General features: G+C 35.2%; 1 protein-coding gene across 3 annotated transcripts in view; it reads right to left on the bottom strand.

Annotated features, from left to right (window-relative positions):
• The window catches only part of PKHD1L1 (PKHD1 like 1), a 170,904-nt gene that overhangs the window by 65,940 nt on the left and 78,699 nt on the right, over positions 1 to 26,265 (bottom strand). For all 3 annotated transcript variants that reach the window (XM_016959781.4, XM_063817348.1, XM_063817349.1), the window contains 17 exons: positions 26,105 to 26,209; positions 25,288 to 25,476; positions 23,917 to 24,087; positions 23,133 to 23,359; positions 21,401 to 22,385; positions 18,664 to 18,912; positions 17,570 to 17,719; positions 15,908 to 16,082; positions 14,777 to 14,933; positions 14,183 to 14,339; positions 12,820 to 12,899; positions 12,218 to 12,347; positions 10,675 to 10,804; positions 7,230 to 7,471; positions 5,157 to 5,293; positions 1,796 to 2,825; positions 275 to 466 (listed from right to left, as the gene is read on the bottom strand). In XM_016959781.4, the coding sequence (XP_016815270.4) occupies positions 275 to 466; positions 1,796 to 2,825; positions 5,157 to 5,293; positions 7,230 to 7,471; positions 10,675 to 10,804; positions 12,218 to 12,347; positions 12,820 to 12,899; positions 14,183 to 14,339; positions 14,777 to 14,933; positions 15,908 to 16,082; positions 17,570 to 17,719; positions 18,664 to 18,912; positions 21,401 to 22,385; positions 23,133 to 23,359; positions 23,917 to 24,087; positions 25,288 to 25,476; positions 26,105 to 26,209 (4,506 nt within the window). The remainder of the gene's footprint in view (positions 1 to 274; positions 467 to 1,795; positions 2,826 to 5,156; positions 5,294 to 7,229; positions 7,472 to 10,674; positions 10,805 to 12,217; positions 12,348 to 12,819; positions 12,900 to 14,182; positions 14,340 to 14,776; positions 14,934 to 15,907; positions 16,083 to 17,569; positions 17,720 to 18,663; positions 18,913 to 21,400; positions 22,386 to 23,132; positions 23,360 to 23,916; positions 24,088 to 25,287; positions 25,477 to 26,104; positions 26,210 to 26,265) is intronic.

Below are 26,265 nucleotides of genomic sequence, written 5' to 3'. Positions count from 1 at the left end.
ACTTGCTCCAAGGGCTATGCCAACGCTCCCTCTCTCTGTCATAATATTGTCTGGAGGTTTCTTGATCAGCAGAATATTTTGCTAGCCTCTGCATTTATAAAATGCTTCTCAAACACCTACTTCGAGAGTATTATTTGTTTCCTGCTTGGACTCTAATATAAATACTATACTTTTTGCAATGTTTGAACAACCAAGTAACAATGCAAGAAGATGATGACAAAAGTTTAGGAAGATATATTTAAATTAGTTGTTTAAACTAATATATTCCACTTACCGAAAGAGTCTGAAAGAACCACATCCTTTTCAAGCAGAGATACTGGAGAAGGCTGGTTGAACGCTAAACGGTGAAAGCTGACTGAAGCATCACAGACTGATCCAGGGAACCCAATGCTCCACTCAGCTTCCTGAGTACAATGAGAAGGGTCTAGCAATGAGCTGTGTGGAATGACGGTATGTCCTTTGTGGCCTGGGAAACAAACAAACAAAATATGTTTTTTATTTCACATTAAGAAACATAAAAAAGGTCTACAATATACAGAATTGTGACCCATAGTACCACTAATATAGCCTAAAGGTCTGGGTAATTTTGTTTGTTTGTTTGTTTGCACGGAGCAAGAGGATCTCATACAGAAACTTTGCAGTGGCTCTTTGGTCAGGAATGTTATTGTGGATTTAGCTGAAACACAGGGTCTGAAGCACCCATGAGAGTCAAAGTTGGAAATGGGAAGTGGGATGAGTAGCCTATTCAAGGACACAGCGGATTTAAATCCAGGTGTTATGACCATAAAGCCTTTACTTGAAACTGGTAGACTAACAATTAACATTAAAAACCTGAACTGAATTAAGTAAATCAATAAACATTACACAAAGCTTTATATATCAAAAGCATCCAAACATTCTCCCTCTTTAAAGTTACGATTATACTTGAAACAGAAGTTAACAACTGTGGTTGAAAACTCAACTTCTGCGTTTGAATTTTGAGATGAATATTCTTTCATCCTTCACAGTCTTTCAAAAGTAAATCATTACCGTCTATAGGTTTACCTGTCGATTGACTCACAAAGTATGAGGCACATATCCTCACTATCTTATTTAGACAGATTTTTTTATCATTTACAATTTGTAAACATGCTAAATTCTAGAAATCATGAATATTTATGAAATATTGAAAATGTGACTTATCTGAACTTGAAATGCTAAAATTTAACCTACAATGTATATGGAATTTTGTTCTTTTGGTATTCTTTGAATAAATTACAAATTTAGGATTTAGATTGGAATAAAAGGGTTCACAGCAGGTTTGTGACTTATTTCTTTTCTTAAAAGTATTTTCACAAGGATAGATACAGTCTGTCTATATTGCTTTTGTAAAGAAGCCTGCAATTTATATGTTTCTGGAGCATGACTGGCTGAAAAATTAGGGTAGTGATGTAAGCAGTTTCTTATCTGTGCAATTAACTGAGTATAAAATGGAGGCATTCTAAAACTGAAATGGTTTCCTTTTGTGATCAATGTTCCCATGAATATTGCCCAAAATTTTCTGTTAATTTAAAATCAATGTGCCAATGCAGGAGAAAAAGAACATATTTGGAGGCTGCCTCTGACAGACTGGGGCTCTTCCAGAAAAGAATGTCTCATCTGTGCCTGGTGCTTGCCTCTATCATTTAAATTATTAGTAAAGTTTGCTATTGGGTAAGATCTGTAATGCACCTAAGTCTGCTTTAACAATTCAATTCTGTGCTAACACAAACATATTTCCAATGGATTTTTATCACAAATTAAAAAATAACATTACCTGTAAGTGAGCCATCAACATCAATCATTACCATTTCATGTTCCCAGCGAAAGCCAGCCTTGTTCATTGTGCGAGAATACTGGATGTCAACAAACTTTGCACTCCAACCCCCACATCTGTCATTACAAACTCCAGAGATGGATGTCACTCCCAAAGCTACACAGTTGGGACGGTCAAAGTTCATAAAGTGCACAGAAGAGACAGTCAAGCCTTCACTAAATGGGAGAACCAGGCCTTTTGCTGTGCAAAATGCAGACCCAATTCCCAGTTCATCAAGATGGCCAACTATTTTGGCATTTTTAATCACTGCTCCATTGGTTTCACCCCACCCTCCAACATAAGGAGCCAGGATCCTCTTAGTCTCAATTCCAGCCTCATAGTTATTCACCATCACAAAGTTATGGAACTGAAGGGCACCTCCATTGACCCATTCAGCTCCTTTTTGACAATTCCAAGTAGTAAGTGAGTTAAATATTGCAGGCGCAGGCACTGTAGATGTACAAGATCCCGTTTGCATGGGGAAATATTCCTCAAAGATCCACATTCCAAACCAACCTTGAGAATGGACAGTATTGTTAAAAAATTCGCCAAGGGGAACTCTTTTTTGACAAATGTTTCTGTCATAGGATGGCCCATCAGGGTGGTTGTTCATCCGGTACCAAAAGCCAAAGTGAGTGCCACCAGCAACAGCATTGTGTCGTATGGTATTGTTCGGGTTGGTGACCCAAAATGCAGCCGGGGTCACATCATCATTCAGAAGACTGGTACTTTGCTGTACAAATACTGCCAAGTTATACTGGAGGATATTGCCATGTTCAATACCATCTTCTATAAAAAATGCTCCTCCCTTAATATCATATATAATATTCCTCTCAACCAGAAGATGGTGTGTGTTATGAATAGTAACAGCTCTGTTATAGGCCTGGTGAATTGCACAGCCTCTTACATAAGATTTAAACTGTAAATCTCCAAGCAGGTGCCAATGTATTGGATATCGCCCCAACCGGAAAGCCTGGCCAGCATGGAATACCTGTTAAGCCCAGAAATCACAGTTATTTAGTAATAGCTCAGATGTTGAGCTCATATTTTCTTGTTTCAAAAAATATCTAATTTTATATTATTATTAATATATTTATTTCTTCCAAATTTTTCATGTTTATTATTTGAAAATGTTATTGAACCCCCAACCCACCATGTTTTATACAATGTATAGCAGACCACACTTATTACAAAATGAATGAAAGAATGTAAAAAGCCATCTTTGACTCTTCTGCTTTTTGCCTTGGTATATTAGTAAACTTTTGTGTTTTAGGAAATAAAACATCTTGAAAGACTTCTTTTCCTCTTTTACTTTACTTTGCTTCTTATGTAATAACAAGAAACATTTCTTGAATGTTTTATGTGTGCCAGATGTTGTGCTCTTTTGCATGCATGATCCTAGTCTTTGCCATAATCCCCTAAAGTAGGCACTTGCCATTGACTTCATTTTACAGATTAATAAATGGAAGTTTAGAAAGGCTGAGCATCTTGTTTATGGTTACAAAGTTCCATTTAAACCCAAGTTGGTCTAACTCTAGAGCTGGTGCTCTTAATCACCCTGCTGTGCATTCTTTCAAATGGTCTATGATTTAATAATTTAATACAGAGGATACCAGTGTGTCTGTGTGTGTGTGTATGTGCATGTGTGCATGCATGTGAGCATATAATCTCATGGGGTAAGGAAATAAAACGTTACTTCCTCTATTTTTGTTGTCCATCTAAAGCTAAAAATTAACCATTATTAATATTCAATATCCAGATCAACCTAGCAATCTCACTTAGTCCATATTTGAGATGTCACATGTAACATATCTCAGGAGGAGGGAAGTTTAAAAAATGGAGGTGCTGACTGTGTCACCATCAATGCAGTCGAGGTGTGCCTGGTTTAATGGATTTATGGATTTTATTATCCCTTCCTCCCTCCCTTCCTTCCTTCTGCTGAATACATGATAAGAACTATGCCAAACCGTGATTATACAGCCTGAATATAAATAAGATACACAGGAGTTTCTAGTGTCATAGGGATAACATGCATATTTATGTATTTGTTTAATTTATAATCAACTGAGAATCTACTATATGCCATGCATTGTTCCAGGGAATCAGCAGAGAACCATAAAGACAACATCTGTAAAATAATAGAGCTTATGTTCTAGAGGAAGAGGTTGAAAATAAATAAAAACAGATATCCTATTAGGAGTTATGTATAAATAAAGTAAACAGGAGTTTGGGTGGCAATTTTAAATAAAAGTGGTGAGGAAAGTCCTCTCTGGAGCGATAACCCTTGTCAAAAGATCTGACTGAAATTAGGGTGTCAGCCATGCAAGTATTTGATGGAGGAGGATTCCAAGCAGAATGAAAAGCAAGTACAGGCCAGGCGCCATGGCTCATGCCTGTAATCCCAGCACTTTGGGAGACCGAGGCAGGTGGATCACAAGGTCAGGAGATCAAGACCATTCTGGCCAACATGGTGAAACTCCGTCTCTACTAAAAATACAAAAATTAGCTGGGTGTGGTGGCATGCATCTGTAGTCCCAGCTACTCAGGAGGCTGAGGCAGGAGAATTGCTTGAACCCCGGAGGTGGAAGTTGCAGTGAGCCAAGATTGCGCCACTACACTCCAGCCTGGCAACAGAGTGAGACTCCATCTCAACAATAAATAAATAAATAAATAAATAAATAAATAAATAAATAATGAAAAGCAAGTACAAAGGACCTGAGATAGGAATGTGCTTGACATGATCACATAAGGAGTCCTCTATGACTAGCATGGCACGAGCAAGGCATAGGGTTGTAGGAGATAAATCAGAGGGTATCTCTGGGTCAGATCACATGATTCCTATGGGATGGACTTGGACCTGTTGTTTTACGTATACCATGAAGCCACTGAAGGATTTTGAAGAGGGGTGTAACAAGATCTGATATATGGTTTTAAAATTTTACTTTGACTGAAGTGTGGAAACTCTATTAGAGCAACGTGGGAGCAGGAAGACCAGGTAGGAGAAAATCACAGCAGTCCAGGTGGGAGGAGATAGTGGCTCAGGCACAGGATCAGGTGGAGGTATGGAAAGAGACTGGGTTCTGGTTACAGCATTTTGTGGGTAGAGAAGATAGAAATGCTGATTAATTCGATTCGAGGTGTGAGAAAATTTGAGAAACAAAATTTTGGCATGATCAAATGGGTGTATTAAAATTGTTTACTTATGTATCTGTCTCCCCTACCAGATTATAAGTAGCATTGACAAACAGCAGGAGTTCAACACACATTTCTTGTATGGATAACCTTGAGCAAACCACTGTGATTTAGTAATAATGCCTCTCACCTCTACATATTCTATTCTCCCAGTTACCATGTTAGCACCAGGTACAGGAGCATGAAACATAACGCAGCCTCCAAATTGGTCACTTCCTATTTCTTCTCCAAACTTTCCTTGGAGACAGGTCTGTGTAGCAAACTCTCCTTCAAAACAGTTTTTAAAGCATCGTTAAAAAAAAAGTCGGAATCCTCTTATATTGAAGATTTTCTCATAACTAAGTGTATCATTTGATTCACGTATGATCTCAACCTCATCCTAGAACATAGTTATTTGCATTCACATCATTTCCTCTTTTAGATAGCAAGATAGGTAAGTACCTTGTCTTGTTCAACTTTGTATTCCCTAAAGTACTTATACAGTATTTTTCAGAGAAGATACTAAACAAATATTTGAATGATCAAGGGAATATTGATAATGGGATTTAGTTTTATTATTTATGAAGCCTTCCCCAAGATTTGAGGATTAACATAATCAATGCAATTTTATATTTCTAGAACATGAGAATATGCATTATGTCACTTACTTTTTACAACCATAGTAAATAGAACAGAAAGTATTCTTAATTTAAATGGATGAAACTAGGTTTCATGTACATTGTGATAATTGACGCAGATGAACTGATGAACTGGAATGAGAACGTAGCTCATTTGACATAAAATCCCATGAGCTTTGTCTTATACTTCCTTTTGAAGAAAAGACTATTATTTAAGCTGCATATGTTATTGTTCAACTACTTATAGTATTGTAATGATATGAATGATTACATAAAATATTTAAAAGAGACATGTAAGATGCATTCTGCTTCCTGCTATAGATATGAGAACTGTGATATAAACATCACTAAAATTCACCAATATCCATTTCCCTTCTATTTCTGGGTATATGGGTTTTGCACTAACTCACTCTCTTCAAGTTAGGCATAGCCATGGAATCAGTTCTGACCAATTACCCTTGAGTATAAGAGACACCTGTCACTTTGAGACCAAAGCAATGAGTTGCTAGTGCTTTACTTTCCAGTAATCTCATCTCCTGCCTCAGATATCACAGAAGCCCGTGCTGAGATAGATCCTTCATAAGCCTGGATCCCAAGGCAATTATAATGAGAAGAGCCCACCTGTTGACCCATATGGGACACATGTAGCATGAATGGGAAATAGACTTTTATATTTTAAATCACTGACATTTTGGGCTTGTTTGTAAATAGAGCATAACCTAGTCCAGTGTTTCTTAACTGAGGCCAATTTTGCCCCCAGGGAACATTTCTGCAAAGTCTGGAAACACTTTTGGTTGTCACAGTTGTTGGAGGAGGCTACTAGAATTTAGTTGGTAGATGACAAGTGTGCTGTCAAACATCTTGTGATGCACAGGACAGTGCCCCACAGCAGAGAATTATCTGGGCCAAAATACCAACAGAGCTGACTTTGAAAAACTCGGACTTAGCCTACCCCCACTGGCTCAGATCTATATATCTATAGATTTTCCCCCCATCATTCCATCTATCCATTTGTCTGTCTATCCTTCATCAGTCTAGGAATTAATTAAAATATCTTTCTACAGTAAACCCACTCTCACACTGTTCTGATAAACTGCAAATTCTGGAAAATTAAAAAAGCTCTGACAGTCAAAGATTTGCTAAACAGAATCTTTGTATCACTATCAAATATAGTTTGCCATATTTTCTGAGTAAATCTAAATAATGCAGTTTCTTGCTGACAATATTAAAACTAATCATCAAGGTCTAATCTAAACATAATGATGAATCATAATTATAGGAAGATAATTTATCAACAGAATCCAAGTGCACTTATTTCTCCCATTATAGTGTCAGCATTAACCACTTTTCTTCAATATATTCAAATATCTTCGTTACTCACAAATACTATCAGCATTTCCAAATTTCCACATTTAATTATATTTATAAGATATTTAATGGTATCTTATAATAAGATTAATATCATTGAATTATATTTAATGATATTTACAATGAAATACATTGAAATAATGTATTTCAATATAAACCAATTAAATTGTAAAACTATATGGCATGATTATACCAACCACGAGAGCTACTAAAATTACCTGTGTCAAATCCATCAGGACATGCAGGAATTTTGTTATTCCACTCAACATTATCAGATCCTCTTATTAAAATATTTCTTGTAAGAATTCCAACTTCTGCTCTTGCTTCAAACAGAGTTCCATCAGGGAGTGTGACCGTAATTCCTAAGTGTGTGTAATTTAGTGGGTTACTTAGTGTTATGTTTATGCCATCAGCAGACACAGATGCAATGGTCATTTTTTCATTCTCTCCTTGACTGTGTCTGTAAAAATTTTGACAAAAAAATTTTAAAATTAATATAAATTGACATAACATATTGTTTTGGTATATTTGTTTTATTCATTTTAAATACTTCTCTGCAAAATAGGAAACTATTCTTATGTCATATAATATTCTGAACAGAAATTAGAAAAAATATTTTATTCTTGCTTGATTAACTAAGTTTTACAAATATATTCAATTCAATGAAATATTTTTCAAGGTCTACATTCGTTCCTAGAACTGGATTAGCTTATAAAAAGTATTTGGAAAACTATTCATTTATAACATGGAGGATCATACTCAGTGGTTCTCAATTGAGGATGATTTTATTCCTCCCAGGGGACATTTAGCAATGCCTGAAGACACTTTTGGTTGTTACAATTGGGGGCTGCTACTGGCATCTAGTAGGTAGAGACCAGGGGTGTTTCTAAGCATCCCGTGATACACAGGATTTCCCCAACATAACAAAGATTATCTGGTCCAAAATTTCAGTCATGCACAAGTTGAGAACCTTTACAAGGGAGAGTCACTGAAGGTTCCTGAACAAGGAAAAGAAATGATTGAGTTGAAGTTTAGGAGGTCTCGTTTTTACCATTCCTCCAAATATACCCCAAATTCCAGCCACAGCAGAAGGGATTTGCCAATTCTATAATGTACACATTCGTGCATTTAGTCATTCAACAAACATTTATTGAGGGTCTAACCTGCATTTTAGGCATAGAACTAAGCACTGGGGATACCAAGTAGAAAGTTTCCCTGATTTTAAGGAGACAAGTGTGTCAATGCTTGATTGTATAATATATTATCTACTAAAGTGTGATTGCTGCTGTTAACAAAGGTAAGCCTAAGGGAGTTACCTCTGTGTTTTCCCAACTTTTCTTTTTACCCTTCCCTCCCTTGGCAAATCCTTTTACTCCTTTAAATGCCAGTGCAAATGACAGTGCCACATGTGAAATAGATTCAAAGCAGCTCTCTCAACTTTCCCAACCCTACTTCTGCATTCTCAATACACTCTGCATAAAGCTCTGTTAGTGCTCAGAGCAACCACGCTGCAGTCCTATGAGATATCTACCTTTCTGTCCCTTCCACTGACTTGTCTACTCTTCTAGGCATGAGACCCATTGAAATCATTTTATATGCTGAGCACTTAGTACAGCACCTGTCACAACTCAATAACAGGTTTGATTGATTGAACAAATTAATGCAGAATGAATTCGTGGGGGAAGAAAGTGGAATGGAGCCCAAAGAGGAAGATGATGTAATATTCCAGGTGTGAGAGGCTGAGAATCTAAATCAAACTGAAAGCAGAGAAAGCTGAGAGACATGCCAAGGGCAGACCAAAAGAACTTGGTGATACAAAGGAAATAATGAATGATAATAATTAGAAGGTCACTGAAAAAGATTTGTGAAGAAGAAAACTAGAATGCAGGTGTTTAAAGAAAGAAAACAAAGGATAGTAAGGATAAAATAGAAGAAATGAGCATATAATATTTAAGCAGTTTACAACTCTAAAATAAAGGATTAAAAAAAGAAAGATGCTACAGGAGACAGGAGAACAAAGCTGTTTATCAAGACAATGGGTGGATGGGGACAAGAATCATTCCAAAAGATACAGGGAAGAAATTGTGGGGGAGGGGCAAGGAAAGGTGGAGATTAAGGATGCTTAGAGATAAGGGCGAACCAGTGGTACAAGATCTCACAGGCGGTATGCAAAAAGGCCTTAGATTAGCCTCTCTTGAATTTTCCTGGATTCGGATGATACAATGATTTCTTTAGAAAAGAAGTTGTGAAAAGCATTTTCATATGTTGTATGTACCTAAACACATCTTTCCTTCCTTTGTTGTAATACAACAACACTAAGTGTAATAAGCACTTAGTTTGAGCCAAGTTCTGCTTTTACTGCTTTACACTTATTAACTAATGTAATCCTTACTAATACCATTCCAATTTTACTGAAGCACAGAGAGGTAAAATAATATAACTACAGAACTAGTAAGTGGTATTGCAGGGAGCTAGACAGAGACAAGCTGACTTTTGAAGGCATTTTCTTAACCACTGGCTTTGCAAACTCTCAAATAGGATTTATCAATGACACAGTGAACAATTAGATTTGGTGGGAAACTCCTTAATTCTTGTTTCTGAAAACTAAATAGCCCTATTCTAAACCCTTTCATTTCATACAAAAAGCCATAAATGAAGATTTTCTATTCTGTTAGTAACCCCTATCATTTTCCTGCTTTTTAATTTTGCCATTATATAATTAAAATTTCTTCCAAGGGCAGAACAAAATGAGCACTAAAGCTAAGTATATATTTAATTCTTCCTAATAACTGCAAGTCTATTTTTAACATGGAATATGGCAAACTCAAAATGACATCTTGAATTTTAAATTTAAGTTGAATCATGGCCTTAACACAATTTAGCTGTTTCTTATAAATCACTGTTCATTTCCTAATAATCACAACCATATTCAATTTTACTATTATCTATAATTTGAACAATAAAGCAAAAATAATGCTCCTCTTGCCCCTACTCAGGTGATACTTGGTGGTATTATGTTAATTTTCTTTCTTTTATGTCTTATTTGCTAAAATATGTAATTAAACAGAAATTAAGGGTCATAAGTAGTTTTGGTTTTAAAATAACAGGCACCTAAAAGGTTATGTGAATCATCACTTTTTGTATAATTATTTCTTCTCTTTTATTTAGTCATTATTAACGATTTTGCTCAGTGGGAACCATTTGCTAAGGCTGTAAGATAAGAGAGTTCACTAGCTGCTTTCAAACATGTTCTTTCGTGACCTCAAACTAAGAAGCTCATTTACATTTTTGCATTCATTAAGGTATTTATTTAAAACTCTAAGATATTTCCAAATGACTTTTAGTAGTCAAACACTTGTTTTTTCCAAATAGATTCTTACATGGGAGCCAAACCATGTAAAACATACATTTTACTAGGACATAGTTATTTCATAGGTTCAAATTTATGTTTTTTCTTATTGTAAATCTATCAATTATAATGCAATACAAATGTGATCAACCTAATGTTAACACTTGGCAAATCTGTATTTGGCTGTTCGTATTTCTTTATTAGAGATTTCAAGTTTAAACCAAATAGTCATGCACCATCTGAATTGTCCCTCTTTATACAGTATAAAAATTTCTTTTCTAAATACACATCATTAAGCCCAGAAGATATCATACCTGTGTCCTGTGCTTGCAATTACAATGTTATCTCCTGGTTTCCATGTTACTGCTTCTTGTAAAATTAAAATTCTTTCCCCTGCCTTTGCAGTATGAGCCAAGCGAGTCCAGGTCACAGGAACAGGCACACCTAGAACCAACATACACACTGAGTATTTCCTTACATGTGTTTGATTTGTTATTGAGAACTTTATACATTTTAATCTTTTCCCAAATTGAATCAATGTTGGAGAGGCTCATTTTACCTTAGCATTTCACACATTTCTCCAAAAAGAAATATGTAGAATGCTTGCTTTATAAAAGTAACAATTGTGTTTGTAATGACATGTATATGACTATAAAACTTTTCAAAAATATTCTTCTGCAATGATATACCCTATTTATAACCATCTTTTTTTACAGGCACACGATGTAAATGGGGTGTGATAATATTGACAAAATGAGCAAAAGTCTATTGTCTTTGTCATTATTGGTAGGAATTTCTTAAACTAATAATCTAGAGTCAAATGTAGATTTTCTAAGAAATTACATAGTATACATATATTGAGCCCTATGTAGGACTTTTATGATAATAAGGTATCATGTTTATGGTATTCTAAATTTATAAAGGGGACAGATTATTGCAATGTGGAAGACTTCAATATAAAAAAGATTCACACCATGCTTTCTTTAAATAGTATGTTGCCCTGGTACCTCAAACATGATCAAAATCATTTTTACTTGCTGACAAGGTTCTAGGATATAGTTATAGAAATCCACAACTATAAATCCCTTGTTATATTTTAGAGAGGCCCCATTTTCAGATACAAATTTAAGAAATTACATTCTTCTGCTTCTAGACTTAGTCTTTTTATATACATAAATAAATAAAGTAAACAGGCAATCACAGACAGGTACTATGGTTAGTGTAAAATGAAATGAGAAGAGCCTGGAGGCTCATGGAAAAGGGGAAGAGGAGGAATGTAGAAAAGACCCAGAAAGGTTTTCCCAAGTGTGACCTTGGTTCTGAGTTTTTTTGGTTTTGTTTGTTTGTTTGTTTGTTTTGTTTTGTTGACACAGAGACAGAGTCTTACTCTATCGCCCAGCCTAGAGCACAGTGGTGCGATCTTGGCTCACTGCAGCCACCATCTCCTGGGTTCAAGTGATTCTCCTGCCTCAGCCTCCTAAGTAGCTGGGCTTACAGGTGTGCACCACCATGCCTGGCTAAATTTTGTATTTTTAGTGGAGACAGGGTTTTGCCATGTTGGCCAGGCTGGTATCAAACACCTGGCCTTAGGTGATTCACCCGCTTTGGCCTCCCCAGGTGCTGGGATTACAGGTATGAGCCACCATACCTGGCCTGGTTCTGAGTCTTGATGTCTGGGCTAGCCTGGCTTGGATGTGGGAAAGAAGGAAGGGGTAAAGAGGGGATATCTAAAGACATGAGAAGCCTAACGCACTTTCACTTTATCACAGGACAAATTATAATTATCACAGGATAATTATCCCTGGTGTCCTGGTGAGTCTTCCTCTTCCAACTCCCTTAGCCACTTGGCCACAGTACCGTGCAGATCCAGGATTCCCTCCCGCACAGCCAGTGTTTTGGCACCATAGACAGGGAGCTCAGGAGATCGCAGGTGCCCGTGCAAGGTAATGACAGCCTTGTGTTGGAATGGGGATGTCTCTGTTCCAATCTGCAAAAGATGTCACAAATGCCATTCAGAAAATTAAAACCCCAAATCCACAATTCTAATCACACAAAAGTAGTTCTTTTCTATCCTCTCTTCTCTTTTGAGAATTAATTGCTCAGTTGTTCATATCTTTCTTTTGAAAGATAAACCTTTAATTTTCTAGTCAGCCAAATACACTATGCCAGACCTTTGAAAGGTATACTGATTGACTTTAGCCACATCTCAGAGTTAATTCTTTCCTGTTCTATTTTAAATTCTGCTCTATGGAAATATAAACTACTATCTTCCCATTAAAAACACAAGATTCTGGGAAACTTTTCTCCTTGCATAAAGGATTTTATACCAATAACAGAGACCTAAACAAAGATAAACTTAGGAGAGGTTGATATAATTAACTATCCATTTTACACATAGTATTTAAAAAAATGAATGGAGACAGATTGGAAATGAATATGTATTATGTTCTTTTGAATACCTGAAGAACACCTCCATCTGTAATTAGAATATTTTCTGCCTGGAGTTCAATGTCAGCTTCATCAAATATTAGAGTTCCACCTATGAATCATACAATTTTGAAATACATCACAAGGAAAAATCTTGTTAAAAGTTACCTATTAAATTATTCATTACAATTTAACATAATTATTAAATTATACATTAAATTAAAATTTAATTCCTCATTCATGTTCTGCTGTTGTTATGCATATAACTTCACTTCAGTTCTTTGGCAACATAAAAGCATAAAAACTCCAGACAAGACCATGGGAGTTTACAGAAAATCAAATCCCAGGGAAGATTATTTTCCCTTGAACATTGGGAAAGTAGCTTATTTTAGATGCTACTAAATAGCTCAGCTATGCAAATTAGTTGTACAAACACAGCACCTCAAAATATAAATTAAGAACAAAAGCAATTAAAGAAAAGCATGTTTATAAAAACCATTATAATGTCAACATTAGCTTTGAACTTTCACCCATTAATTTGCACTCTCAACAGCTATAGCCTGATTAGCATTATTAAAGATCATACAAGATACATTTTTATGAGACTATTGTAAATTTGTAAGTAGTAAACTTTTATGTGTCCAAAGGTCCAATATTTAATAACTTCAAAAACCTGAAACTTTTCTATTTTCCCAGAGGTTAAAAATAGTAAATAACAATGCAGGAGTCTTCCGGTGGCTAAGCCTGTTATGGCAAAGTTTGTGCACTAAATCCTCAAGCAGTCTACTCTTACCAATTAGTGATTCTTTTACATGCAATTATCACAGTTGTGGTTATTTAGTTTTCCATAGTAAAAAATAAAACACAGCAGCAGAGACAAACCCAGGCAACAACAGAAACAGGTTCACAGGCAAAGGTGAAAATCACAACCTGTCTTCCAAAGGGAGTCAAGGGGATCATTTAGGATAGACCTGAGCAAATGTCTATGACTTTTTAATTCCTGGGACCCACTACATCAGTGTTTTTCAAAGTGGAAAATACCTTTTTTGTTGTGATCTAGTGAAAGTGGGCGGGCATGCTCACACCTCCCCACATTGTTATTGAACCAAAAGTTTCATAAAACAACATTTAGCTTTAAAAGGTACTTACCCATATGCATGCAATCTATTCTGATGCTGTCTATCCTATTTAATTTTTAAAATGCTGGCTGCAACACATTAAATAATATCATAATCACAAATGGATCATAATACTCAATTTAGAAAGCCCAGGACTACACTGTGTATTAAAAAGATAGTGCAACTATGGATGTTCATAATTGTGGATTTTGATTAAATCAGTTTCACAGAAATATTTATCAGGCAGAGTCCAATGAACAGATATTCAGAAATTTACCCTGAATAAGCAACATTTTCAAAATAGGGGTGCTTTGATCCAGCAGAATGGTCTGTCCTTTTGTAATAACAACAAGAGATCCTTCTTCTGGGGGAGATTTCCCCCCCCATGAGAAATTGGAGGACCAGGCATCAACATAAAGAAAGTCAGCATTATCCTGTAATAGAACATAAGAGACCTTAAAATTTAGGGATTTTACCAGAGTTTTTCATTTGATTTTTCAAAAAGCATTTTATTACAATATAAATATATTTATATTATATAGTAAATATATATAAACAATAAGCATTTTATTAATAATAAAATCTAACCTACTTAAAATGTGTCATAATTGCCTCTTGGTTTATTTGACAATAATGATCAAGTTTAAAAAATCTATTACCAATTACCCCACAACTCAGAAAAATAAAAAATCTAAAATAATAAAACTTTTAGGAAAAGCAACAAAAAATGTAAGCTACTTTAGATTTATTATTGTCACAGCTCAGTTATTTTTTTGGAGACATTAAAGTAAAACAACAATTACCAATTAGCCCACCTCCCATAATGCTGGTTTTCTATTGCTGTGATTACTATACCCAACAGCACTATTACCAGTTTGGCCATGCCGACACCTCTGATGTGGACACAAACTGGAGCCCACCCTGAGAGAGTATGGGCATCTGTCATGCAGATGATGTGTGTCTTGTTGGAATACTCAACATCACATTTGGCTTCAGCTATGGTGATATGAACATCCTCTATATTTTCACTGTAAAAAAGAGGGAAAACATAACATGTATGTTTTTCTCAAATTTCTAGATCACACGGTCAAACCTTTTTATTCCTATGTATTATTGCAAAAAAAAAAAGACCTGATTCTATCAGCCACCAAAGTGTAGATTGACGCTTTTTTTCAATATTAAGACTTCAAAATATTTATTGAAAAAAAGTAAACAAAGAGGTTAAGAGTCCAGAAAATAGGACTGTAACTAGCAGATGTTCCAGTGTTGGGGAAAGAAACAGTGATTGTTGTTGTTCAGTGATTCTATGTTGATCTCCCAACAGGTACTTTAAAAAGAGATTTTCAAGGATCACTTGTCCATGTGACATTTTCATCATGTTTGTGGACTTTAGAACTTAACCTCCAGGTAAAAATGCAAGTTCAAGGTAATCATAACTGCTTGAGGAGTTACAATGAGCTTCTATGGTGTATGCGATCTGGTGTTTTGACTTCAGCCTTCCGCACCTGAATAATGATGACAATGCAGTACACAAATTTGAGCCAAATAATGAGTATGTTTAAGAAAAAGAAACTTGACCAATTACAGTGGAATAGAACTGCTGTATGGAAAGATGTTTCTTTGATCCAATGAAGCAGATCATGGCTGGAGATAAGATGATGGAGAAAGCATAACAAGAAGGTGATTTATATTTGTGATGCTACATACTAGGATTGGGGGCAAGTTGTCTAACCTGTTTAATCTGTCTTCTAACCATAAAACGAGGTAAAAACATCTCAGGAAGTAAGGCAGGACTTCTCCGTGGGTAGGCAGGTGGTTGCCACAAAATAAATACTCAATAAATGTTAGCAATTAGTACTATTTTTGCCTTAAGCTTAAGTTATGAGCGTATAGGTACACATTGCATGACTGTATTTCTGCACTGTCCGGGCATAGGAGAAAGCAGGAGTAATGGCTCAAGTCTGGAAATGCACAATGATGCGTGTTTGTGTGGAGACAGTACCTGAATCCTGATCCCACGACTGTCAGTCTGGTGCCCCCTGCTGTACTGCCTCTCTTAGGAGATACTGCGGTGATGAGTGGAGTCAGTGACACAGCGTACGTAAACGGAGTCATGGACTGTGACAAATCTTTCCCATTAACCACACTCACTTCACAGGCTTGCTCAGCTCCCGTGCCTATGAAAGGAAGATCAGACTGAATGCAGTTCTGCCATCAGGCCCTGATTCATTTCCAAAACCTCCAAACATTTTCAATAACATCTTACTTTTCACACAATCATCTTCCTTTTCCAATATACCTAGGCTACATGTGAATAACAGTGGCCCTCTAGCAATAGCCAAAAACATTACAAAAGTTCATGCCCATTATCGACAGAAGAAAAAGCCCTTTGACCCTCCCGGGGAGACTCTTCCTGTAGAACATTCTACAAACCTGCCTCCTTAGTTTTCCAATTCTAGAGGATCCAACTTTGTAAATTAGAACAGGAAGGAGGGAAGAACTGCTTAAAGGCAGGCACACTGACAACAGCAAGGAGTGACAGCTGAAGGCAAGGTCAGAGACAAGGACTACAGAAACCTGATGCAAAAACATAACGAGAAGATGCAGAGCCAGTGTTAAGACAAACAACCTAAAACCTTGACAAGTCTCAAAGCGTTGCTACATATATATATATATTTTAATCAGGATTCAAACTCTGGTGTGGAAATGATACATAAGCTCAGTCATAAAAATATTGCATTTTTCAATATTCTTTGTTAAGGAAGTCAGAGAAAGAAGCAACAATATTTAGAAAAGCTTCACAAATTTTGCTAATGTTTTAAAAAATGTGTTCACATAAAACATATCCTTTATTCTTCTAGAATATTCACATTGTTTAAATATCTTCTTAAATTTTGTTAAGTAATAACTAAGATTTGTTGTCCAAATTACCAAATATTTAATCTTCACAACAATCCATTGAATTAGAGTTAATAATATCCCCATTTAATACATGGAGAAACTGAAGCAGAGAGAAGTTACTTGGCTAGGGTTACACAGTAAGTAACAAAATTGAGATTCAGGGACTCCTCAGAGCCCAGGCTCTTAACCATTAACTAAAAATAAATAAGTAAGAATAAGAATAATAGCAAATTACATATGGTCCTAGACATCATTCCATCCACTTTATGTACATTAACTGATTAAACCTGACAACAGTCCAGTAGACTACTGTGATTCATCTCACTTTATAGTTGAAAAAACTGAGGCATAGAGAGGTTAAATAACTTATTCAGTGACACAGGTAGGGTTTGAGTTTAGCAATGCACTATCGGCGTTGATACTCATAGCCATTAATGAAACTCCTATCTTTAATGGAAGCCTAATACTCTAATGGGAACTAAAAATGTGTTCTCCATTTGGTATGCGCAATAAACTAAGAACCATCAGTTTATACCAGAAACTGAAAAACTGCAGTTTATTATAAACAATTCCGTCTGCAATTTATGAATCTCAAAAGACATGTAAATCTAGAAAATGTCCTGAAGAAATTGCTTAGAATCAAGACAGTCATAAAGTGATTTAATTACTCCAAGGAATCCAAGAACTTGAAAAAAGAAATTAACTGATCTTTATAAAATTAACTAGTTCTCAAAGACTGCCATTATTTTTTCTGACAACTTACCATTATTAGATGGAATTTCACATAATAGTGTTGTGTAATCAGATCTAAGCCTGTCAATTGCACATTCGGAGCCACAAACTAATATAATTGAATTTTGTGGATTAAATCCGGTGCCTGTCACAGTCATGGTTTGACCCCCACCAAAGCTCCCTAGTGAAGACAAATAAAAAGGAAAAACACAGCTAATTAAAATAAAACCTCTTCTGTGTACATATTTTTTACCTTTATTTTAAATGTTAAAAGTAAGTTACATTAAATGAAGAGTTTTTTAGAACTGAAATTATAGTGCATTATTCTATTAATGCAACTGAATCTCTTTTGATTGTAGTGTTTTAAAATCTTCACTGAGTAAATGTCATATCTGGTAATTTATTTGAACTATTTCGAGGAACTAAAATTTTATTTAAAAAAGATGTCACAAAGGATTTCAGAGTAGGCAAAACATAGACTATGCAATTACTATTTTAATTATAAGTAGATTGGTTTATTTATACTTTTTTAAGGTTTTTAACCAAAAAATTTTTTAAATAAAAAAGATACTAATTTATGTGGAAATAATTACATACCAGTGATGTCTAAACATGATTTAAGAAAAATTTTCATGTATAACTGTCATTTTAAGTAGGATTAAGTTTTAAGTAAATTAATCATACATCACTAAGAAATATAAGATATTATATTTTAAAGTTTAGTATTTTGAAATAAATAATTATACACTTACATGCTTATTTATTTGCTACATAAAGCAAAGTATTTGTATTGTGCTATAAATTTTCATGGTGAAACCCTGTCTCTATTAAAAATACAAAAAAAAATTAGCCAGGCATGGTGGCGGGCGCCTGTAGTCCCAGCTACTCGGGAGGCTGAGGCAGGAGAATGGCATGAACCTGGGAGGCAGAGCTTGCAATGAGCCAAGATCGCGCCACTGCACTCCAGCCTGGGCGACAGAGTGAGACTCTGTCTCAAAAAAAAAAAAAAAAAAAAAAAACTAGAAATTTTACGTGTTTGAGTAACACATTATTTTCTAAATAAGGTTTCTAAATAAGTGTTTACTGAAACAAAATATCTGCAGGTTCTTGCATACTTATGACTACCTTGGCTTGGATTAATATTTTGAATATTAAGCGGGTACTCAAATACAACTGTGGACATGGCTGAGCCTTTTGTCTTATGATGCATCATAACAGGAAATGTGCCCCCAGCATGATCTCCCACGATGCACTGCAACACACTATCATTGGCCATGGTTACATTACACTGAATGTTATTTATCATCACGGAGATTTCCAAGATCTCAAAGCCAAAGTTGGATCCAGTGATCTCAATTTCAGTTCCTGGTGGACCTTAAAAAAAAAAAAAGCACACAATATAAATATATCTAACTATTAATACACATGCATTTAAAGATATACCTCTTTACTTTTACAAATAAAAGAATAACCAGTGTTTTAAAACTAATATAAATATTAACAATACATGCTATGTCATACAATACATTTTGACTACAATATACCCTACAGTCTACTGTATATTAATTATAAGTGATTTATCTCAATGTTTAGTATTTTTCCAGCCCTTCTGTCCGTTCTACTGAGTTGTAAGTTATTAATTCACGCTAATAGAGAATAGAGGAGGAGGAAAGAGCAGGTCTAGAGTTAGGAAGTATGAATGTCTCAGCAGCATGGGTTAGAGCATATTTTAAGGATGAGGCTTACTATCTTTATTTTTGGTAGCTTCCTTCCTGACATTAGCAACTCTTTTGAGGAGAGACTACATTTTTCTTAATTCAAACATTTTTGATAGGTATGACTTGGTAAAGAAATTATGATATGTAAATGGGTGTAAGATAGTAAATACAGAAAAAAAGGAATTAATTTAAAGACTTGTAGGTGAATGTTGATGTTAATGCCTTGAATGAGTGCACATAGAACAAATAATTAGATTCTGGCTGTTCTCTTGCTTCCCTCTTTTGACAAATGTACATGAAGTGCATTAAACATGTGGAACTTTTCATAGGTTGTTCAAATGAATATCCACATACCTAAATTTTAAATGAAAATTCGTCAACATAACTTTTTACAAACGCAGTGCCCTCAAGTAGTAATTTGATTTTAATTCAAGTGATAATAGTAAAGAATTACCATATAATTGACCATAGTGAGGATTGCTTAAATATAAATAATTATTTTATTTTAAACGTGACAGATACTAAAGAGATATTTCATGTTAGGAAAGTTTTTGTTTGTTTGTTTGTTTGTTTTGGAGATGGAGTCTCGCTCAGTCACCCAGGCTGGAGTGCAGTGGTGTGATCTCAGCTCACTGCAACTTCTGCCTCCTGGATTCAAGCGATTCTCCTGCCTCAGCCTCCCAAGTAGCTGGGACTACAGGTGCATGCCGCCACGCCCGGCTAATTTTTTGTATTTTAGTAGAGACGGGGTTTCACCATGTTGCCCAGGCTGATCTCGAACTCCTGAGCTCAGGCAATCTGCCAGCCTCAGCCTCCCGAAGTGCTAGGATTACAGGCGTGAACCACCGCACCTGGACAGAATAGTTTTAAGATACAATCTAAAGAAAGTTGTATAGGTCTTAACATTTAATTTTTCTTGACATTTTGCCTTTCAAATGGAACAGCGTTGTTCTCAGTGTGCTCTGTCACCTGTCTCTTCAGCAAATAAAACAGCTCAGTTCTCACATGTCTGCAAGTCTCTTATACCTTTGAATACATTGTTTTGAAAAAAAAATTTCAAAGGCAGAGATGGGAAGAGACACAGTCCATGGAAATAAGAAACATATGCCATTATTTGCAATGATTACAACCACATGGGAAAAGAAATGCGCCATTGTTATTGTTCACATTTTTCAAAATGAGCAAATTTGACATATAAAAGAAGATTTCGACAGCAAACTCCTTGAAGGCAGAAAATACTACTTACCCAAACCTGATACATTTCCCTGTGATGTAACCTAAAAAGACTTTTCTAAAAGGTTAACATTTAATGAGTTCTTCATTAAATGTACTATTCTAAGTTATATTATATGAATAAACTTCTTTAACTTTTTAATGTATGTACCTGCATAAATGAGGAAATTGATGTTTTAAAAAACTTGTCCAAAATTTCATCGCTGGAAATTAAAGGAACCAAAATTTGAACCATTTGAGAGCCAAGCTCTCAACTATTATGCTATAGCTTCCTCTCCGGAATTCAGTACATATATAATAAGCATTCTAATAGCTCAAAGATAATCAGAAATAGCATAGCATAATGACAAAGGACTAAGAAGACATATCAACCTATTGTTAAATTAGAAAAATGAGTCATGCTAAGTAATTAAGAAAATCGTATTTTATAATATTTTCTCCATTGAATGGGCCAATTATCTCCTTAAAAAGAATTCTGGCGTGCTAATAAGTTAATACTCATTTGTAGTTTCATGGAAATAAGGTACTCTGAAACACTCTCAATGTAAGTAAGATTGTAACTTTTGATTTTTAACTGGAGTTTCTAGTGCAAATCAACATCAATAACATAAATGAATTATCAGTTTTGGTCTATCTTCACTTATTTTTTCCTCATTTGAAATTTAGGTCAAGTTAATGGGAATTTTGTTCCTAAATAGAAGTTGAAATTTGGCTAAAATTCTTATCCCATAAATGTGTGAAAAATAATCATACAATAGAGACTACACAGAGCTTGAATCCCAGGTATTAAGTGTAAGTGGGAACATTTATAAACACACCTTAATAGTTATTTACAAATATCATTCCAATTCCATACTAATAAATATTATCGATACTATAATATCAAGATAATAAGGCAGATATTGGAGTACCTCTGCTTGGGATAATTCCTCTGAGAAATGGAGTATCCTCCAGGGCATATGTAAAAAGCAAAGGTGGATAAGCAATTGTATTAACAAAGATTTTAACATCGACCATTCCAGTGGTCCCAGCGGGAGTGCGGCAGTAGACTTCATTGGGGTTGATGGAAATAATTTGACAAGGTTCATCCCCAATAGTGACTGTAGTGTTGCCTGGATAGAAGCCATTTCCTGTGATCACCAGTGTAGTTCCACCACCAATGCTTCCAGAAGTTGGTGATAGAGATGCTACTGGGGGGCTGCTGACAGTCAGGTTTCCCAGAGCCAAGCCTTTACTTCCCACCACAACACTAACAGAATGATGTCCAACTGGGAGAGGAGTCACAAGAGCAGTGATGTTGTTTTCATTAACCTCTATTGCTCTGAACTGTTGATTTCCAATGAAAACAGCAATGTCCTCCAAAACAGTCCCCAAACCTTCTCCTTCAATAAGAACTTTTACAGATCCTATTACAGAGTTTGGGAAGACTCCTGTTATATAAGGAGTGATGCTTTCTAAGTATGAAAAGGTGCAGTTTCCCTGGCACTGGGCAGGCACTCCATGTATTAGAAGATCTACATCCACAAGCTGTTGGGCAGCAGGGGATGTTTCACATTCAATGGCCGTATAATTCACTGATAGAACTTTACATGTGAAATGACCCATAAGGACTTTTACACCTGCAGAAGAAACGGCAAATCCAGAGCCTTTTATGGTCACTCTTGTCATTCCTGTAGTTGATCCTGCATTTGGCAACACCAGGTCAATGTTTGGCAAAAGTACAAATCGCCTATCAAATTCATTGGACAACGTATTGATAGCAGTGCCCAGGTTGTAGACAGTCAAAGTGACAGTTTCCCTGATACCAACATCCATTGAGTTTTGAGGGTCAATATGACATGTAATTGAATCCTCACTACTTTCTTCTACGACACAGGGGTAGCTACCAATTGTAACCTGTAAGTAAAATGAATACAAAATAAAACAAGTCAATACATACCTCCAGTATAAACAAATTTTGTATTAGCAACAACTACAAAATTTAAAAGTTAATCATGTACAAATAAATATCTTTTATTCATAAATTTAATTTGGGAGGGGCTGATTAACGCATCTCTTGGATTAAATTGTGATTTTTACATAAATGTGCATTGCTACATTATTCATAATGATCAAAAGGTGAAAACAACCCAAATGTCCATCAACTGATGAATGGATAAATAAAAGGTTGCTTAACATGCAACAGAATATTATTAGGTCACAAAAAGAAATGAAGTAGTGATACATGGTACAACTTGGGTGAACCTTGAAAACATTATGTTGAGTGAAAAATAAATAAACTTGGTCACAATGGACCACATATTGTATGATTCTATTTACAAGAAATGTCCAGAACAGCCAAATCTATAGACAGAAAGTAGATTAGAGACCACCTTAGGCTGGGATCGATGGAGGGGTTAGGTGTGATATCTAAGGGCTTTAGGGTTTTTTTTTTTGGGTAATGAAAATGTTCTAAAATTGATTGTGTGATGAATGCCAACTCTGGGTCTATGCTAAAAGTTTTTGAATTGTACACTTTAAGTGGGTGAATTGTATGGTATGTGATATAGCTCAATAAAGCTGGTAAAAATTAAATAACAAGGTTATCGTCAAAATACTTTTATTGGGAACATAGAAGTACAAAGGGGGTATTTATATTCTTACCTTATTAGCACATGGGAGATTACTAAAGCCATGTCCAATAATTGTTATTAGTTCATTTACTGTTCCAGTGGACGGAGTAATGTTGCTTATAGATGGTGAAAAACAACTTGAAACCTCAAATAGCAATCTTTTTGAATTTTTAACCCTGGTATTGTTCAGGCCGCACAGGGGTTCTGTTGCTAGGCAGCCTGCCACAGAGCTTCCCAAGTGCAAATTCTCAGGTCTTCCTTTAGACAAAAGAACTGCCCGTTAAGTCATGAATAACATTCCAAAATGATAACTGTTTTCAAACTGCGTTACTCTTTATTTTGATGATGATGGTTTAAATTCTGGTAAATCTTTTTTGAAAAACAAAATGACAAATGGGTCTTAGGCAGTACAAAAGTATTAAAGACCTGATCAAAGATGTCACAGTAAATAGAGAAAACTGAATATAAAATTGATTTATTTTTCAGTTTGTCCAAGGTCAGACCCCATGGGGAAAATAACAACATCATCTTACATTTCAATATATGTCCAGGCACATACATAGTGTCAGAACTTTTTTACATTACATCTCATTGGAGGCACACAAGGATTCCGGGGGAAAGACTGGTAGGAAGACATTAATGCGATCCTTACTTTAGAGGATAAATTCCAGCCTCAGAGAAGCCCAAACCTATTCAAGGTCACGTGGCTAGTAAGATAGAAGCAGTTAGACCCAGTTATCTGCTACCTGCTCCAGAAATATCACATACACCCTGGGTCACCTGTGTAACAGAGTTTCCATCTTTAACCATCTTACCATAAGCATATGTGGCTTCAGAGCTACCCACAAACAGGTGCAAGGGAATGTGCCTGGTTTCAGCTGGTAAAACATTAATGACTCCTTGGAGAAAAATGGAGTGAGCCTCATCAACATACCCGCTGCTATAATAATGGATTCCAGGTGAAGTAAATTGGTAAGACAATGAACCTGCCATAAAATGAGATTGTACGTAATAAATATAAGCAATTAATGCACATTTGAAAAGAGACTGAAAACAATTTGAAATGATCATTTAAATGCACATACAGATGACAGTTTCTTATTTTTCATGTGTATGAAATGTCAACAGAATGCAGTAAGAAAACTCGCTATTAAAAGCTATCTTGTGTAATGAAATTACATTCCATGAAAACAAGATCCAGCATTGATTTTCTAGAAAACCATGGCAAGTCTGGCATAACACACCAAAATTTAAAGAAAATTCAACATGAAATGAAAGAAAATTCTTTTTTTCGTGAGTGAAAGGTTCAAAATCTTACATGTACAAAACAAAACAGACAATCTAAAAGGCACATTTTACACTGAGCTGTCCTGTAGGAAACACTGATTTTAAATTGATTTCAGTCAGTCAAAGTTCATCGCTTGCTACCAGATTGGTTTGATTTAAACATATATTCCTATTTTATTGCATTTTGCTTTTTCAATATGTTTTTCAATTGGTTGATTATCACAGAATCAATATAAGATATTTCCAACAATGATAGACTGGATTAAGAAAATGTGGCACATATACACCATGGAATACTATGCAGCCATAAAAAATGATGAGTTCATATCCTTTGTAGGGACATGGATGAAATTGGAAACCATCATTCTCAGTAAACTATCGCAAGAACAAAAAACCAAACACCGCATATTCTCACTCATAGGTGGGAATTGAACAATGAGATCACATGGACACAGGAAGGGGAATACCATACTCTGGGGACTGTGGTGGGGAGGGGGGAGTGGGGAGGGATAGCATTGGGAGATATACCTAATGCTAGATGACGAGTTAGTGGGTGCAGCGCACCAGCATGGCACATGTATACATATGTAACTAACCTGCACAATGTGCACATGTACCCTAAAACTTAAAGTATAATAAAAAATAAAAAATAAATAAATAAATAAATTAAAAAGAAAAAAAAAAAGATATTTCTAATATCAGAACACACTTGAATATGTATAAAATAACTTGCTTACACTCATTAGTAACATTTTTACTGCAGCAATAAAATGCCAAATACCTTACGCATTTGTGTATATTATTTATGTAAAAATACTGTATTAAATCTACAAAAAATGTCATTTTATTACATTTAGGAAAAAGTGGCATGATGCAAAACCCAATAAGCAGAAACATACCTGATGTAGATTTTTGTCTTCCACTTGTGAATCCTTTGCCATCATAAATTACACTTCCAGGACTGGAGACAGAAAAAATCCTATATCCTATCCCTCTAAGAAACGGATGTGTTTGCCAATGCCATGCCACTGTGTCCCCCACAGACACATTTAGGACTGATGGTGACCAGGCATAACCTAATCCATGTACTGGGGGCAAGAATTGAGTAATATTTTAAAAGAAAAAGAGAATTTCTTAATAATTATCTTTGACAACATGGCAATTTATATACAGTCAGTAGTGAAAACATTTTAATCAACACTAAAACTTAATTACTTACATAATTTAAGCACTTAACAAAAACAAATAGAAATAATGGAAAGCAAGGTAATAAGAAGATAAGGAAAAATTAAGTCACAAAACTGCAAAAGCGATGATCAACAGACAATTTGAAAAAAAAATTGGAAAGTCAATAAATAGTTTGCTTAGAAATCTTACATAGAATATTTTTAAAGCTATGATCAATTTTAATTGGAATATTCATTTGGAAATCCATGACTGATAATAAACTACAACAATCTGGGAGTTTCTGTACTAGAGCAAAACCAAATGGTAATTCCTGAAGTTGGAAATTGCAAAGTATGGCCTTCTAGACTCAAGTCTACCACTAATTTGCTCTATATGTGACCCTCTATGTCAAGCAGTTACTGCTGACAAATTATAAAAGAAATAACAATACTTAGTCTCTCAATAATTTGAAATATAAAATAAATAAAAATCAAATTAATTTCAGGTTTCAGTGCTTCCATTATTTCATAGTATATAAATGGCTGATACCTGAATCTTTCCCATTGTTGGTAATCCTGAATATATTCCCAGTTGAATGAAGAATACATTTTATGACATTTTCTGATGATGATGTAACATTGCAAGGGATGGACCCTAGAAAGAATAAATACTGCATATTTTTAAAAAGCAAACATTTTGTCAAATTTTTT

This window comes from Pan troglodytes, chromosome 7 (genome assembly GCF_028858775.2).
Source record: "Pan troglodytes isolate AG18354 chromosome 7, NHGRI_mPanTro3-v2.0_pri, whole genome shotgun sequence".
Lineage (NCBI taxonomy): Eukaryota > Metazoa > Chordata > Mammalia > Primates > Hominidae > Pan > Pan troglodytes.
Note: the sequence above shows the minus strand (reverse complement) of the source record. Positions and strands in the feature narration are given on the sequence as shown.